A 17290-nucleotide genomic window follows, 5' to 3' on the forward strand; every position below is an offset into this window, starting at 1 on the left:
CTATAGAAGATACCAACGACCTTGTAATAATTGTTAAACATTTTTTTCATAGATTATGACACTACAGTTTTGAGCAATATATTATTTCTCAACGGATGAACTCCAATTAATGGGTAGCTGGGGAATGCAAAATGTAGATAATGTTTAATCAAGAAAAAAGTTAAATAAATGGGACACAAATAGGTCAGTCTTTAAAAAGAGAGAGGTTTATAAATGCTGACAAGCGGGATGTTTAGAAACATTTTGGTATGTTATATCTGTACATGTAGCATATAAAGGTCTATAAAGAACAGAACTGACCCACATTTGAGGTCAGCTTTTCTAAGTCCTAATTAAATACAAGAAACCTACAAACCCTAGAATAAAACTGTTGTAATTATTGGAAACAAAAAGAGAATATGCAATAGATCAAATTTACCATACAACCAGACAAGATGTGACCTTACTTATGAGGTTTTACTGCTTCTGTCATCATGCGCTTCAACAGAATTTCAACAGATTAAGACAGGTACATAATTAATTAATATTAGGGATTATCACAAAACATACATTGCTTTTGGAGCTCGTTTATGATTGCCTCTTTAATAATAGTAGACATTAATTATCAATAGCCAATTTTATGATTTTTTCAAAGATCTTACTCTCCCCCTGAAAAACCCATTAGTTTATATTTTGCTATAAAGTCATAATAAAGGGGTAGTACATAAGCGGTGTTGTATAATGTTCACTAAATATCATAAGGCTAACTACAATGTATGTTATTGTAAACGATATTTTTTCATTAGCGGCCATGTTTAAATTGCAGAAACGGTATGTATTCGTGGGAGGATGAATAGGAAAACAATATTGCGAGTGGAAATTGTAAAACAGCAGAGTCCCTCATTATACCAGCTTTTTAAAAGGTATTTTACAATTGTAATTTTCAGCACAAGATGCATTTTCCGTTGGATTTAACTACAAATCATCAAGCCTTGGAATGGGTCCAGTATTGTGATTCTGTAAGAACTGACATCTGTTTGGACATTTTATGTATGTTAATCCATAATGTAACAAACCATAAACACTATGAGTAACGCAGTATCTTCCTTTACATCTGGAAAGTGTTTTGTTTCATAAAATGTATGTCAGCTGCAGGGGTTCTAAAGCTTATTATTATTTATTGATGTACAGAGCGCCATCATATTCTGTAGCGCTGTACAATGGGTAGACAAGGCATAACAAATAGCATAAAACATAACACTTTGACTTACAGAAACAGCAGGTAAGGAGAGTCCTGCTCAGAGGAGCTTACAATCTTACCTAGTCTTACTTGTGTGACACATTAACCTCACCCCCTACTGCGCTACTATCACTGACCCCTCGCTGCGCCTTACCTACGCTTCTTTTTGGTAAGTTGTCTCTGGGTTAGTCCAGGATTTGCGACTTATTCTGAGACTATCCATTTTAAACCAAAGGCCGAGGTCTTTAAGGAAAAAAACTACACACTCATTTTGAAGGGAGTAGTACATTGTCATGGAAAGACTGCTTGGCCAGATAGGAGCAGTAACAATAGACACTAATCATGCTAATCATAATTGTTTTGCTGATAACACTGATTGTATAAGTGTTGTGTATTTGTACCATAAAACATTCCTCATTGTCTCAGCTAGTTATTGGGTGGGTTTCCACTACTTACAAAATAGCTGAAGATACTGGGTGATTTCCGCACATTCAAACTACTGGGAAGCAACAGATCTCCAACCAGCAAAGACAGTTCAGACACCGTAAACCCCCCAAAAGGTCCGGTAAATCCCGGGACCATCATAAGGACATTCCATTACTTCTTCCCAGTACTCATACTAAAGAGAGGTGAAAAGTCATCCAAAATATTACACGACTGACAACAACTGCCACCTCCAAGTTTTCTACATTTCTGTATACAGTATAAAAACATAATTCCTGAACCATTTTTTTATATTTGAGGCTGAGATTCATTTTAATGCAAAATGTGCACAAAACAAAAGTTTCTTCCACATGTTCGTTTTTCTTTAAAACTTTCCCAACATTTGTTTGAAGAGCTTATTGTAGTTTTAAATTATGCAAGATACCCGATCTTCTGTGTGGGAAGACAACGAGGGGAACTATTTTCCTAAGAACTTATCATTTCCAGGTAAATGCAAGGTCAGCACATACTGCCGAGGAAATGTTATAAACGGCAAGAAGGGAATACAGAAATGTAAAAAAAAAAAAAAAACATGTGAGGGTATTTTTTATGTATTGGATACACAATATTCTTGCTTTCAGATTCATAAAATTAATGAGGGCTTAATGTTCTCAATCTCGGAATAGTGGCAATTGCTATTTATAATAATGCTGATATTCTCTAGTTTTGCCTAAAACAATGTATGTCTTAATATACAGTATAAGCATAACACTGCAATCTATTCTTTATTATACCAAACATTAACAAAAACAATTGTGAATAATACATTTCTAAAGTGTTTTTTTAAGTGTGTTTTGTTGCTCAGACAAATAATAAAATATGTATTTTGTAAGTAAATTTCACTCTTAAGGAAAAGCTATATAAAAAAAAGAGTACACAATAATAATACGACTGGAAAATGATTGGATGTAGAGATAAAGGTAGGCAAAGGTGGGCTGGGAACATGCAGTTCAGCCAAGCACAGGGTCCAAAACCCCATTTAATATTAAAGGAGCCCATGAGGGATCCAGTCAGGGTGCAAATGCTGCTTGTCTTGTTACTTTAGGCACCCTGAGAGCTGTATGTAAACTCCAAGGAAAACAAACAAAAAGGCAGTTGCCTAAGATCTTCACATTAGAGCAGCTCATGGGACAATAGCTTCCTGCCTCCTCTGAAAATAGACATCTTTTATAAAGGATATTTACTGTCAATTTAAGCTTTTGGACACCAATAACTGTTAATTTGCCCTAAAGCTGTATATACAGTACCTTTCGATCCAATTAGGGTAAGCATACATCTTTTTAAATTAACTACTTTGCACCCCTTAAATGAAATCTAGAAAACAGAATAATCATTTACACATTAAACAAAACATTCTGACATTTTAATATATATCCAAACAGGCCCAGAACGTGTGCACATTTAAGTGTAAAATATTCTAGGTACTACACACTGCTAAAATAATCCAACTATAAATCATTTCCCCAGGCTGCTATTAATGTAACCATTGATTTGCAGCATAGTTTGCAACAATAACAGAGTTTTTTTTCAATGTACAGTTACATCCTGGGTCATTTTGAGCATTTCATCATAATCTGCTAGAGAAAAATACCGTAATAAAGAGGCAAAGAAACCAAATCTAGAGTTCTAACATAAGCACTTAATGGAAGCATCATTTTTCAACGCATTATACTTTTCTGGTACATAAGAATTTTAGGTCTATTTTAGAATTATGTGTGTGTGTTTTTTCTATGATAATGCTTTATGTTTGGTAAAGTATACTGAAAACCCTTAGAAAGTCTTTGGTGCTGTGGTCACAGATAACTCCCATCAGAATAAACATAATGAAAGATAGCTTGGTTAGGTAGGGGTTTGTCCTACACATGGCTATTGTTCTATTACATCCCTTCTTGTTCCATTGAAATATACATCCTCTCTCGATTTTCCTAATTTCACAGTTGCTTGCACAAGGTATGTAAAACATATTATTTTGGGTTTCTAACATCCTGACTATTGTGTTATTTTTGCCTTTTGCATAGAACAATTATTTGTTTCAGGTGGCAGGCTTTTCACTTTGAGTGCACCAGTTTCAGGGACAGAGATCTACCTGCAAATTAAAAGTCAATAAGTATAGTTAATATATGATTTATGGTTGTGGACATAAAGCTACTTTATTTACTATAAGAATTAATGATAAAGGACCTAGTGGAGTATTTATTAGCCATTGATAAGGACCACAAATGCCATGCCTGAGCCACCCAACAAATTGAGAGGTAAATATCGAGAGGGGCTTAACCACCATGTCGTTTTAATAATTTTTATATTAAAGAAAGTAGCTTTATATCTACCCTGTGGACCAGTGTTTTTAAGTGTTAAAACAGCATGGAAACAGTGCTTGAATTAAAACGTAAGCATCCAATCAAAAAGGCTATGTCAGTATGCATGGGTAACCAATAGAGCATAGCTTTAGCCACTCTAGCCATTGGTGGCCAATGGAACCTAGCCATTTTTGGCTATACAAAACATTAACATAAAAAGTGTGTTGCTACAATCTATTCAGCGTTATAGATCTTAAAAGAACAGCAAACATCACTAGTATATTTAATGCACTCTTGATTGTAATTTTAATTTAATGCACTCCAATTAACATGTCCAAGCCTTTTAACAAACAAAGCCAGGTATTATAAGAGATACAATAAAAGTAACTGATTACCTGTGTTTCGGTCTGGCAAAATACAGCAATGTTTCTGCAGAATCCCAGGCAAAACCTTTGTGGAAGAACAAGAGATAAATATAGTAATCAAACACTGATATCATAATTAATGAATTCATAATTTTTATTTGATTAATTTTACTATTTCACATCATTGTGTTTAATACAATTCTGCATAGGTCTATTTCGAAAGAACATTTTTCTGGCACTGTTAAAGGAAGCCAATAGGCTAATTTGCCAGAGAAATATGGATTTAACATTAAGAGAGAGATATCATTAGTCAAAATCTTACTAGTCCAAACTAAAGGGTTGTTGCCTTTTGATCTTGAAAATAAAAATTACAACCCTTACAAAGAAAAGCAAGTATGTTTTTTAACTAGATATATTAATAGTAGCTTGCCTTTTATATTTCTTCTTTTTAAATATATAGTAAATATTTCTGTGTAGACATTCAAACATGGATGGGTTTCTTTGATTGTCAGGTATTTTTTTATTATTTTATGATCTCTTTCCCTACAAGTTTGCAACTGTTGAGTGGCAAGGAACTGAACAGTGAATTTTACTGTCTAGCCATGTGCCATTCAAGGGGATTTTGATTGAGCCTCACCTTCCCACCACATGGGAACCCAAAACGCGGAGGGGTAATGTTGGTTGTAGGATTCATTTTTATTTGTTTAAAAAAAGTTCACATAGTATACTAATTTGAGGCAGGGGATTAGGTCTGTTCCTCTCCAAAATGTTTTTAATAATGTTTACCATTCACCCTAGTGAAGGTTTTATAGAGATTCCCCCAGAGGCGTGGGATTTATTTGACACACATCCCAGGGGATGGCTTGCAGGCCATAGCTCTCATATGATAATTTTATAATGTTTAACTCAAATCCCTCTCTGCAGGGGATAAGGGTGAGGGGTATACTTGAAAACTATACCCCACAAGAAGATATAACTACCCCCTACTCGAACATGCACCCAGAGAGGTGAAACTGTACCCAACCCAGTTAATAGGGGGATTACCCTTTTGTTTTGTTTTCTTTATTATTGTTACATATTTATAGTTTTTGGGGTGGGTGTTTGCACTAAATTGTGTGTTTTTGGTGAGAGCATTCCAGTTTTTTTTAACTCACTCTTTAGTGTGTATTCAAGTTGTTTTCCAAAAGTTGGCATGCAACAACATTCACCCTCAAACATAAAGGAAGTGTTACACTGTGAGCAGGATTCAATAGGGTCGTTGTATAGGTTGTGTTATTCTGTAACTGTTCCAACTTTTCAACCTTACATTTGTACCACAAATTATGTACTAATAAATGGCATGTTAAAATGTATAAGTTTGCCGCATAATGTACACACCGGTTTCCGTAATGTTTTAAGCATGTTCATATAAATTTCGGCTAGGTGCACTTCAGCACACCTGAGTTGCTGTGGTGCTTAGGTCAGCAGTATAATCACAGCTATTAAAATCTAAGAATAGACCAAGCAAAGACAGTAAGCAAAACAATCTATAAACCATAGGAAACCGTGTAAAATGGAGAAAAGGTGAAAGGTGTACATGTATGAGGAGGTTTAATTATACCAATTTAATTTAATTAGATACTTGTTCATTTATACTACCTCATATTTTCCATAGACTGGCCATAATGCAACAGAAGCAATGCATAAGATAATATCTTACACAGAAAGTAGATATCTGATAAGTTCCACCACTAAAGCATGCCACTGAAAAACTAAATTATATATATATATATATATATATATATATATATATATATATATATATATATAATGCCAAAGCACCAGAGTATTGCAGTATGCAGTAATACATTTTTATCAGATTAACATAATACTTAAAAGGCAAGCTTTCAAATGTTCCTCTCTTCCTCAAGTATTGCTTCAGACCTGAGAAAGTTATCAAACGCTTTTCTTTATAGTTTACAAATGAGTGCAGGGACAGAGCGACAGGCTCTCACACTGCCTGGTTGTTGTGAGCAGAGCTTTAGCTAGCCCCCACAGTTATTTTTGACAGAGGTTATTTTATTTACACTGCCCTTGCACACACCTGCCCATAAACACGCATACACTATATACATACATGCTGCCTTTAAACATACCTGCCCATTAACATGCATATAAAAACATACACTGCCCTTACACATGCCTCTCCACATACACTGACCATAAACACATAAATACACATACAGTGCCCTTACACGCTGCCTTTACACATACCTGTCCATTAACATGCATATACACATACACTGCCCTTAAACACGAATGCCCTTACATGCTGCTTTTACACATACCTGCCCATAAACACACATATTCACATACACTGCCCTTAGATAAGCCTGTCCATATACACTTGTATACACATACACTGCCCTCATCCACCCCTGCCTTTACACACACATGTATATACATATACACACCCAGAGCCGGCCTTAAGTGTTCTGGTGCCCTGTGCGGACTACTCCTGTGGCGCCCCCCATCCCAAAAAAGGAAAGGAAAAAAATCTTGTCACAAAACTCCCCTTTATCGCTATCTACCACCTCTGCCCCTTCTCACTGCCTTCTCCCCCTCTGCCCCATCTCACTGCCTCCCCTGCTCCTTCTCACTGCCCCCCTCTGCCCCTTCTCACTGCCCTCCCCCCTTCTGCCCCTTCTCACTGCCTTCCCCTCACCCCCTCTCCCTACTTCTCATTATCCTTACTTACCTTGTTGAGTCCTGCGGTGGGAGCCGTCCGTCTTCTCGCTCTGCCACTCTGGATGTTAAAGTTAAAACAACAACAACAACAAAAACGATGCTTTAATTTAAGTCCCGGGCAGGGGTGCCGAGCGGTTGCTCGTGAAGTTTTCAGCAACCGCCCAGCGCCCCTCACTCTCTGTGACTCCGTTGCGGTGCCGGCGTTTCATGCTGAGCGCCGGAATATGACATCATATTTCGGCCACACACCCCAGGACAGGCTCTGCCACACTGACACCCAGACACACACATCAGGACATGCTCTGCCACACTGACACACAAACACCAGGACAGGCTCTGCACACTGACACCCAAACACACACACCAGGACAGGCTCTGCCACACTGATACCCAGACACACACATCAGGACATGCTCTGCCACACCGACACTCAAACACACACATCAGGACATGCTCTGCCACACTGACACCCAAACACACACACACACACAACAGGACAGGCTCAGCCACACTGACACACAAACACCAGGACAGGCTCTGCCACATGGACACCCGCATCTGGAGGGTTTCCACGGACGGTTTCACTTTGGTATTGATTTATGTGATGGTCGCTGCCCCCAAAACAGCTTGCCTGTGGCATGCTTGCCCCCAAAACAGCTTGCCTGTGGCATCTTTGCAAATGCCCGGTGTGCCCGATGGCCAGTCCGGGCCTGGTTATGAACATATATGTCAAATCTTACATGTAACATAACATTTAACCATACATTCTATCTCATTATCAAATGTTATGCACCATACGCCTCAGCACTTGCTAACCCCGCTCTGTGACTTTAAGTGGCCTTCTGCTTTGTGGAGTTGCTGCTGTTCTTAATCACTTTCAGTTCCCAATAATACCACTTACAGTTCAGCGTAAAATATCTAGCATGGCGATTAAAAAGTAAAAAAAATATTGATTTTGTTCAAGCAAGTTAATGTATAAATTACTATAGTGGCAGCTAATATACTTAATAGTCAAACAGTGCTGTAATTTTAATAGGCAATCCAAGATTTTTCAGGCTTTTTTCAAGGAACCAAATAATTCCTTTTGTTTAGATAATGCACCCACGACATTAACACTTTAATAAATACTGTATAGTTTTAAAACGTAACAATAGTATCGGCAAACACATTTGCCAAGTTTATATTAATAAAGTGTTGGTATATAGTCATTTGTGCAACATTCCCCTATTTTTAATTTTAAATCTTTTTAATTTACAGTAATCAAATACAGGAAAAAAGCAGACAAAAAAATACCACATACGTTTAAAAGGAAAAAGAGAAAGAAGAAAATAAGGGATAGAGAAGAGTTAATTGTACAGTAAGGGGTTGCATTTTCAGGGCACTCATATCTGACTACCTATATTCAGGACAGCTAATACGTGTCCATCAGGATGAATTCTTTCATTTTAGCCACATACATGCAGTAGGTTGGTTCTATTTTGATGCAATCACTTTGGGTGTAGCTAGGGCAACTTTGAAAATAAGCATATATTCTAGTAAAATGCTTCTCAGGTTTAGATAGACGATAAGTTAAATATGATAAGTGCATGAAACTATTGAAGACCCAAAGACAGTAAGAGCTAGAATACAATTTGGAAATTGCTGCCATATATGAAGATGAGTACTCATCAGACGACCTTGCTTCTACCAAAGAAAATGACCTGTCTGGAACAATGGCAGGTGAGTGTAGTTTTAATGGAGGTACAGAATGGTGGATGGTATTTTTTTGTTTGGTAGGTGTAACACAAATGTTAAGGATAAACCAGACCAAATAAAAATCCGAACCATCCAAGAGTTTCTGTAGATCCAATTCCGATTTTAAGCATAGATTGGTGTCTTTTAAGTAGATGGAGCTTGAGCATTATATATGTTTGTATATATATATATATGTATATTTTTATTTTTTTTTATTATTTTTTTTTTATTATTTTTTTTTTCCCCGGTTCATTTACTTAACAAGATTTATATTTTACATCTTAGCTTAGGAAACAAACCAAATGTTAACACTAAATGAAAACATTAACACCAAATATATGTACTTTCTCATTGCCTGTGCTGCTCCCTTACCTGGCCCCTCTGCTATGAAATATCAAATTAAAACTAAATATTTTTTATACATGTAACTAAATAGAAAATATTCTTTTAGCTTAACTACTGCGTCTCTTTTTTTTCCAAAAGACATACTTCTTATTTTAAAGTCTACAAATAAAAAGAGCTGAGAAAATTCATCTGAATTCCATGGAAACCAGAATTACCCTGCTGTGAATTACAAGGATACTGTACATGTGCTCTGAAGTCATCGCTTCCCCATCTTTACTGTGCTAAAAGCCATCCAATACGTAGCCTCTCAAAAAGAAATTGCTGAAAGGATACTTTGCAATTTATTGAGCTTTCATATTCACATCATGATTAAACATATTAATAGAGTTACAGTCTGTCAAATCCAAAATGAAATTTGTGACATTTTTTGATCTAGTTGTAAAAAAAAAGGTAATAATAATGCTGGACTAATGCTGTAAATATGTTGCATTTTCACACCTGAAAAATGTAGGCACTGTACCTACTAATAACCCTGTCACGTCACTGGGACCCACTATCAGCAGGCAGGCTGGCCGCTGGGGCAAGGCTCCCAGGCAACGTGTACTCACCCGTGCTTGGCCGGCTGCGCAATCCCAACCGGCAGGGGTACACTAGAGGCACACTCTGTGACGCATGGCAGGATATTTAAAAATCTGGAACTGCTTTATTCGACTACCCTTGTGTGGTCCAGTGATTCTGTGTTTTTGGTGACACTCTGTTGTCCTGATATTTCACCCTCGGCTTCCTTGACCACTCTCTTGCTTAGTTTTTCTGCTCCTGGTTGATCTATTTGGGCGCGGAACCTAGCTTGTCTGACTATATGCTCAGTGAACCGGCTTTGGCTTGCATGTCTACACGTTTAGTGTACCAGGACTGTGTGCTCAACTTCTGCAGTGATTGCTCATTTGGTGACAGCAAACATGACAACCCCTGTGTCTCTGGTATTCATATCTATTTTGCTGTCTAAAAAATCAACTCAGCATAAAATTATTTATATTATAATATTTTAAACGGTTAAAATAACTATGTTGAGTTTACTACTCTTGTAGCTAAACGGCATTAAAACTCATTCCTGGTACTAATAAGTATCTATGTCCTTGCCAGAAATGGTTCTCTAAAGAAATAAACAATTGTCTCATTTATATTTGGCTTGGAATGCTTGTTGTGTGACAGAAAAGCATGCAGTGATGCTTTGCTGGAAAAGGTTTAATTGCTTAATATACGAGTGTATGCAATTAATGTTTTGTTAACATTGAAAAGCACCTTTAATGAGATGTAATGAGAGTTGTTTTAATCTAGGCAAAAAACAGTAAGAAAAGATAAGAGGAAAAAAAGTCACTCGTAGCCATTAGAGAAGGAAATTGGGATAATAGAGTTAAAAAAGGTGACAGACACCCTCCTAGAGAGCAAGGTGAACTAAAAATGAAAGTGTCTTCCACCATATTTTTACCTCCTATTCCTTATTGGCTAGTCATTTTTGAATATATTTTTAAACACTCGGTATAGGAAAGAGGAACCAAAATTAATGTGGCATAAAAAGCAGCTGGCCTCTTATTATATTGACAGCAATGGTAAATTGCTATTTAATTTCATTTGTTGGTGGCTTTATGTCAAGGTTTAATTTTAAAAGCAGACAAACATTTTCTGGAAAGAGAGAAATTCTTGCTTACTTCTGGAATATCGTATGCATCATTTCTGTGTGTATACAAAGGGTCCTGACAAATGGTGAAATTATTGTCATCCAAGTTTACAACTATGGATTTTCAATCCAGCAAGAACACCGCTGGGAAATAATAGTATGGAAATGAAAAAAAAAAGAAAATGTATTCCCTTTTCCCAAAAGAAATCCAAAGAACCATGATCCTTCACACATCCTTAAGGCAGATTATGAATATGTTTATTTTGATATTTTCACTAAGCTTTGTTCTAATCAATTGTGTTTAATTGCAAAACTGGCACAAAGTTCTCTAGGGGTATTAGGTGATATAGTTACAACTGCAACTAGGACCAAGCTACCATTTAAACTGGAAGATAACATTATATAGATTATCACCGGTTTGCTAGGTTGGTTTGTTTTGGGAATCAAATGTCTCTTGCAATATAAACTAAACCACAATGAAAAGTAGATCACTTAGATTAAATTTAGATTTGACGTTTCTAAAATCTAGTGGAATTCATCTTTCATTATGTTATTTATTGGTTATTTGGTTTAACGCACTATTATACTTAAAAACAAACTGTCTCGTTCACTTTAACCATGAGAACCCTTTCTTTATCACAGGGCAAATGAGCCAGCATTTCCTGTGACAAGGAATTTGTCTGCAACATTTGTATGCTTGGTTTGCGTCTCCAAATAAAGCATGAGAAATGTGTGAGTGAGGGTGATTTGCCTTACTGCCTTACTATTAATGTGCTTGGCATAACCATGTATGAGCATATTTGTTGTTTGTGCTACTGTATGGAATTAGTGGGAGTGTGTGTTAGAGTGTGTGTGTTTCAGTGTATGGTGTTAGCATGTGTGTGCATGACCGTATGGTGTGTGTTACTTTAAGGTATTAGTGTTTAGCATGTGTGTTGCTGTATGGTGTTAAAGTGTGTAAGTATATGGTGTTAGTATGAGTGTTTGTTAGTATTTTGTGTTAGCATGTGTATATGGGTAGGTGTCAGCATATGGTGTTATTATTAGAGTGTGTGTCAGTGTATGGTGTTGATGTGTTAGGGGTAAGCCTAGAGGTAGTGGCACCGGGGAGATGGAGAAGAGAATTAATGTGTGTGTGTTTTTGTGTGTGCAGTGTTTCAGTGAGTTTGCATATTATGCTTATCAGTTATGAGGGCACCAACGAGATACTGCACCCAGGCTCCACTAACCCTCAGGTTGCCCTTGCTCTTAAAAGGTATGCTTATGGGAGGATCATAAGTCAGGGCAAGGCATGGAACATGGGCAGAGCAATAGGCAGGTTGAAAAGATGGACGTAAGATTTAAGTATGAATTAGGCCCCAAGTTTTCTGATGGCGCCCCAGGTTGTAGTTAACTGAAGTGAATGACTCTAAAGAGAGGTAATGTTCTTCAAATGATGAGGTTTCTATTGATATGCATTAGTAATGTGCATGACCTTAGCAAATTACTTTCTTTGTTTCCTCATTTTGTTCCACTAGTGCTATGCTTAGTGTCTGTAATGGGATTTTATTTTTTCATAGACTCAATTGCAAACATCATTTATAGCAGCATTCACACTTTGAAACAAACATTGTAAATGAAGGTAATAGGCCTGTCAGGGAGCTTCTTTCATCCTGAGTCAAACTCTCCTGGAATACAAATATATTTCTAATCACAGGCAATAACACTCTAAGTGTGTTTTGTTTGATTTACACAGCAGTATTTTACACACTAGACAACACATAATTAAATAAACATACATCAAAAAGAAAGCAGACAGCTGAATAAGAGGACACTGTCCCACTAAGCTGGAGTTTCTTAGGTGCTACAATGCTGTGAAAAAGTATTTATCGCTTCCTGATTTCTCCTATTTTAAATGTTCCAGATCATCCAACAAATTTTAATGGAAGACAAAGACAATGTGAGTAAACATGCAGCTTTTAAATGATATTTTCATTTATTAAATGTAAACAGCTAATAAAAACCTATATCACCCATGTCAAAAGGGTAATTGCCCCCTAAACCCGATAACAGGTTGTTTTGCAATAACTGGCGATGAGTGTTTTACATCGGGGGTCTGCAGATCTTTACATATTAGTATGGGTTCATTTGTGGTGAGATGTTAATGCACCCATGAGAAGGTTCACTATTCCAAATTCCCATTTGTAGATAATGGTTCTTATCGTAGTTTCGGAGACTTAGAAATGGCTTTGTAACCCTTTCCAGACTGATAGATGTCAATGATTTGTTTATTTTCTGTGTTTAAATTTCTTTAACTCTTTAAGAACAATGTGTTGTCCTTAAACCCATTAAAAACATATATGGGCTTTGTCATGAAGGGGTTAAACACATGCCTCTTTTTGAGATCCTTTAGCCTACTTAACTTGGCAAGACAAGTTCTATTTAATTGATGTTTAGATTCAACAAGATCGGCAGCAATCATGCCTCGGTGTGTCTAGTGAAATTTGGTTGGATGATTTAGTAGCTAAGGGGGGGAATTCATTTTTCACATAGTGCCAGGTAGGGCTGGCTAGATTATTCCTGGTATACATGAAACAAGGAGCCAATCACCCTGTTGGCCAAACAGGCCCTCAGCACTGCTGCTCCATGGGTTGGTTCAAAAGGAGAACCCTGGGAATCCTCAGGGTTTAACCTTGAGTCTCAGGGTTTTTGCACACATTTTGGGGTGAAGAGGCAGAATCTCAGGGTCACAGTCTGGAGCTGACTCACTCATACTCTCCATTGACATGATGATTTAATGATTTTGTTACCATTATGTCATGGTTAATATCTCTGTTGAAATATATAAATTACACTATTAAGTGTAAATTGCTACACAGAATCAACATGATGGGCCATTACATTGTGAGATTTAGCAAGTCCCAGGGTCAGCTCAATTAGAAAGTTCCCAAATATGAAGATCAATGACATCCCCAACCAGCCCATTCACACTATGAAGGATTGTGTATTTGCAGTTTCCTCGAGTTGCCAAACCCTTTGACAAGATCCCCAATAACTAAACTACTGAACAAAACCCTAATTAGCTTCCGAGGGGATCTTATTCATCCAGGATTTGTTAATCCAATGGTAAATATTTAAAGTGTTCTATCTTATGTGGATATTAATACCTCATTGGGACTATTATAAATGCATTTTAATTCAGCAAGGAAATATGATGTTAGAAATACAAGTTTCTTATGTAAACTGACAGAATTAAGCTTTTACCAGCGCTGAAATAAAAAAAAAGCATCTCAGTAGGTCAGCAATACAGAGCAGACATTTAATTATGCATACAGAAAATACACATTATTAGATCTTCACATCTATCTTAGCAATTTCATATTTAGTGAAAATAACTCTGATCCTTCTATCCACAAAGAGAAAAAAGTGTATATTTCACATTTATTGCCACTCCTATGTGACTACTAAACTCACATCAGATACAAGTGTACATTACTTTTGATTTTTTTTTTTATATCTGATTCTGTCATAAATAAATTCATATTTTCACACACTAGACTCATGAGTGAGCAAAATAATAGCTAAACCTACACCTAATCTGTTTAGACATTATTAAACTATACCATAGTTCAGGGCTCGACAAATCCCAGGCGCCAGGTCGCCATGGCGACTGATAATTTTCTCCTGGCGCCTAGGTGTTTGTGAGCCAAACCTATAATTGAGTTTTGGATCCAGATCCCCCACGGCATTGCAGGGGACTTGGATCCTCCTTTCCGGCAGCAGCGGGCGTCAGCGGCTCCGCCCACCCTCCTCACTGAACGGGGCTGTCACCGCCCACGAAGGTCACTGAGTCGCGCTGGCTAGCTGACTCAATTCTATTTCAGATCAACGGGGACGGCATCTTAAAACGCCTCCCCTGACGATTCAAAATAGAAGTGAGTCAGCCGGCGCCGCTCAATTACTTTTGCGGGCGGCACCAGCGCTGCTCAATGACCTTTGTGGGCGGTGCCAGCCCCGTTTAATGAGGAGGATGGGTGGAGCCGCCGGCAGCAGCAGCGGGAATGAATCCAACAGAGTGCACATCGGGGTCAGGTAAGTGGAAGTAACTGGGGGCGTGCTTGGCAGTGGGAGGCTGGGACAAAGATGCCTATGGGAGACTGGGGCAAAGGCAAACTCTGTCCCCAATTTCCTATAGGCATCTTTGTTACTAAATAGTTTCCCATAGTCCCATGTTTAGTGACAAAGATGCCTATGGGAGACTGGGGGCAAAGGCAAACTCTGTCCCCAGTTTCCCATAGGCATCTTTGTCACTAAACATGGGACTATGGGAAGCTATTTAGTGACAAACATGCCTATGGAAACTGGGGACAGAGTTAATCAATGGGATTAATTAATGGTAATTAAAAATATGCACTGGTGCTTTTTAGTGTGGGCAAAGTGCTGGGGCAAAGTGTGAGTGCTGGGGCAAAGTGTGAGTGCTGGGGCAAAGTGTGAGACCATGAGTGCTGGGCCAAAGCGTGAGTGATGGGGCAAAGTGTGAGTGTAGGGCAAAAAAAAGTCTTGGCTCCTAACTTTTTTAGCTGGCTCCTAGATTTAAAAAAATTTGTCAAGCCCTGCCATAGTTCATTTGCATAAACATATGTATGTTCCAATAAAATCTAATTATTTGCTCTTCACTTTCAAAAATATTTATGTTAAATTTCATTTTACTCTCACACAAATGTAATTACTAGCAAAATATGTTTCAAAAAAAGTACACCACATAAATCAGATCGTACTCAATATTTTTTATATTTTTTTTTTATATTTTTTATATAAAACTTTAGAGCTGTTTTGTTTTGTTGTTGAATGTTTCAGATATTGCATACTATGAATTTGTAAATATTTATGTAAACCAACACAAGTAAGCTATTGATAAGGTTGTAGGATTCTTGCAAATCAAGTGTTTTTTCTCTCAGCCATAACTATACCACCTGTGAGATGAAAGTTCATATCTGTGCAGCCCCTTATTTAGCAGTTGCTTAAAGCAGAACTCCCACTATGTGCCATGTTTCTATTGTCAGTAGCGTAACAAGCAATGTGTGCAAAGTAAGTTTTTGTCAGTTGAAGCCATCGGATTCGCAGTATGTGGAGTCAGGGTATTGTAGGAAATCTGTGGTTTACTTAAAGAAATGTGACACTATTTGCTGCATATTTAAATAAGTACATCACACGCTGCCATGTTATGGTCTCCAAGAGGATTCTAAGTTATGAGAATTAGCTTCTCAAATAGACGAGTACTCGTGTGAAACATACAGTACGAATAAACAGGGCCGGCCCAAGGCAAAATGCCGCCTGGGGCGAATTTTAAAATGCCGCCCCCCCTTTATCTACCCTTCCTTCCCCCCCCTTATCTACCCTTCCTCTCCCTCCCTATTATCTACCCTTACCCCCCACATTGTACTTACATTTCAGCAGTCCTGCGGCGAGTCTCCCTGTTCGGTCTCGGTGCCGGCTTGTAATGCTGAGCGCCGGAAATGAGGTAATCTTCCGGCACTCAGCATTACAAGCCGGCACTGAGACCGAACAGGGAGACTCGCCGCAGAGGAGAGAGAGAGGGACGCCGAGCGGGTACTGACAGCTTGGTAAGCGAAAACCACTCGGCGCCCCTTTCTCTCTCTTTCGCTTTACAAAAAAAAAAAAAAAAGGGCTTGGGGTGGCAAAGTGCCGCCCCTTCAAAAGTGCCGCCTGGAGCGGTTGCCCCACTCTGCTCCATTGTCGGGCCGGCCCTGCGAATAAATGCTAAAATTACTATTTATGTGAGTTTTAGGTTGTCACAGGTTAATAACAAGAAGATGTAAATGTATGGTAGGAGTTCCCCTTTAATGAAAGTATAAATAAAGTCATCTAAATATGATTATAAGGTAGATCTGAGCACACATGCCTTTCCAGTTCCTAAAAAAGAAAAAGAGGAAAGAAGATGGTTATTTTTCAGGAAAAGAACACACACTGTGCCACAAACCAGTGGGAAATCATCAAGTCCTGTGTTTCAGATCATGATTTTATTTACGTCACTTTCTGAGCAGACAAACGGCAAAAATGGAATACAACAAGTAAATTAATAAGAAGAGTAAAAAGATGAAAAAATAAATAGATCAAAACACCCACAAGCCGGTCCCAATCTGAAGCTATGTGTATGGTATCCATGACAACCAAGAAAAGAGCTGTAAGATGTAAATTACATTTAGATTAAATGCTCAACATGGGAATAATCACATCAAGCTACATAGCATTTGTCCTTACTAGAAGGGAAACATTATTCATGCGCCTGTTTACATGTTGGACACTATGAATGCCAATGGTAAAAATAATAGCAGACTATAGGTGCTAACAAAACAGTCTAAATAAATAAATATAAACAAAATCCTGCTAGTGCTGTATATGAAACAAACATTATGACACAAATAAGCAATGTCCAAGTTCC

At 37.8% G+C, this 17290-nt stretch overlaps 1 protein-coding gene across 1 annotated transcript in view; it reads right to left on the minus strand.

Moving 5' to 3' along the window:
- Window positions 1–17290, minus strand: part of DLGAP2 (DLG associated protein 2) — a 355391-nt gene that overhangs the window by 301190 nt on the left and 36911 nt on the right. The window contains exon 3 of the mRNA XM_053459998.1: window positions 4395–4449. Coding sequence (XP_053315973.1) covers window positions 4395–4449 — 55 coding nt within the window. The remainder of the gene's footprint in view (window positions 1–4394; window positions 4450–17290) is intronic.

Source organism: Spea bombifrons, chromosome 3 (assembly GCF_027358695.1).
Source record: "Spea bombifrons isolate aSpeBom1 chromosome 3, aSpeBom1.2.pri, whole genome shotgun sequence".
Taxonomy (NCBI): Eukaryota; Metazoa; Chordata; class Amphibia; order Anura; family Pelobatidae; genus Spea; species Spea bombifrons.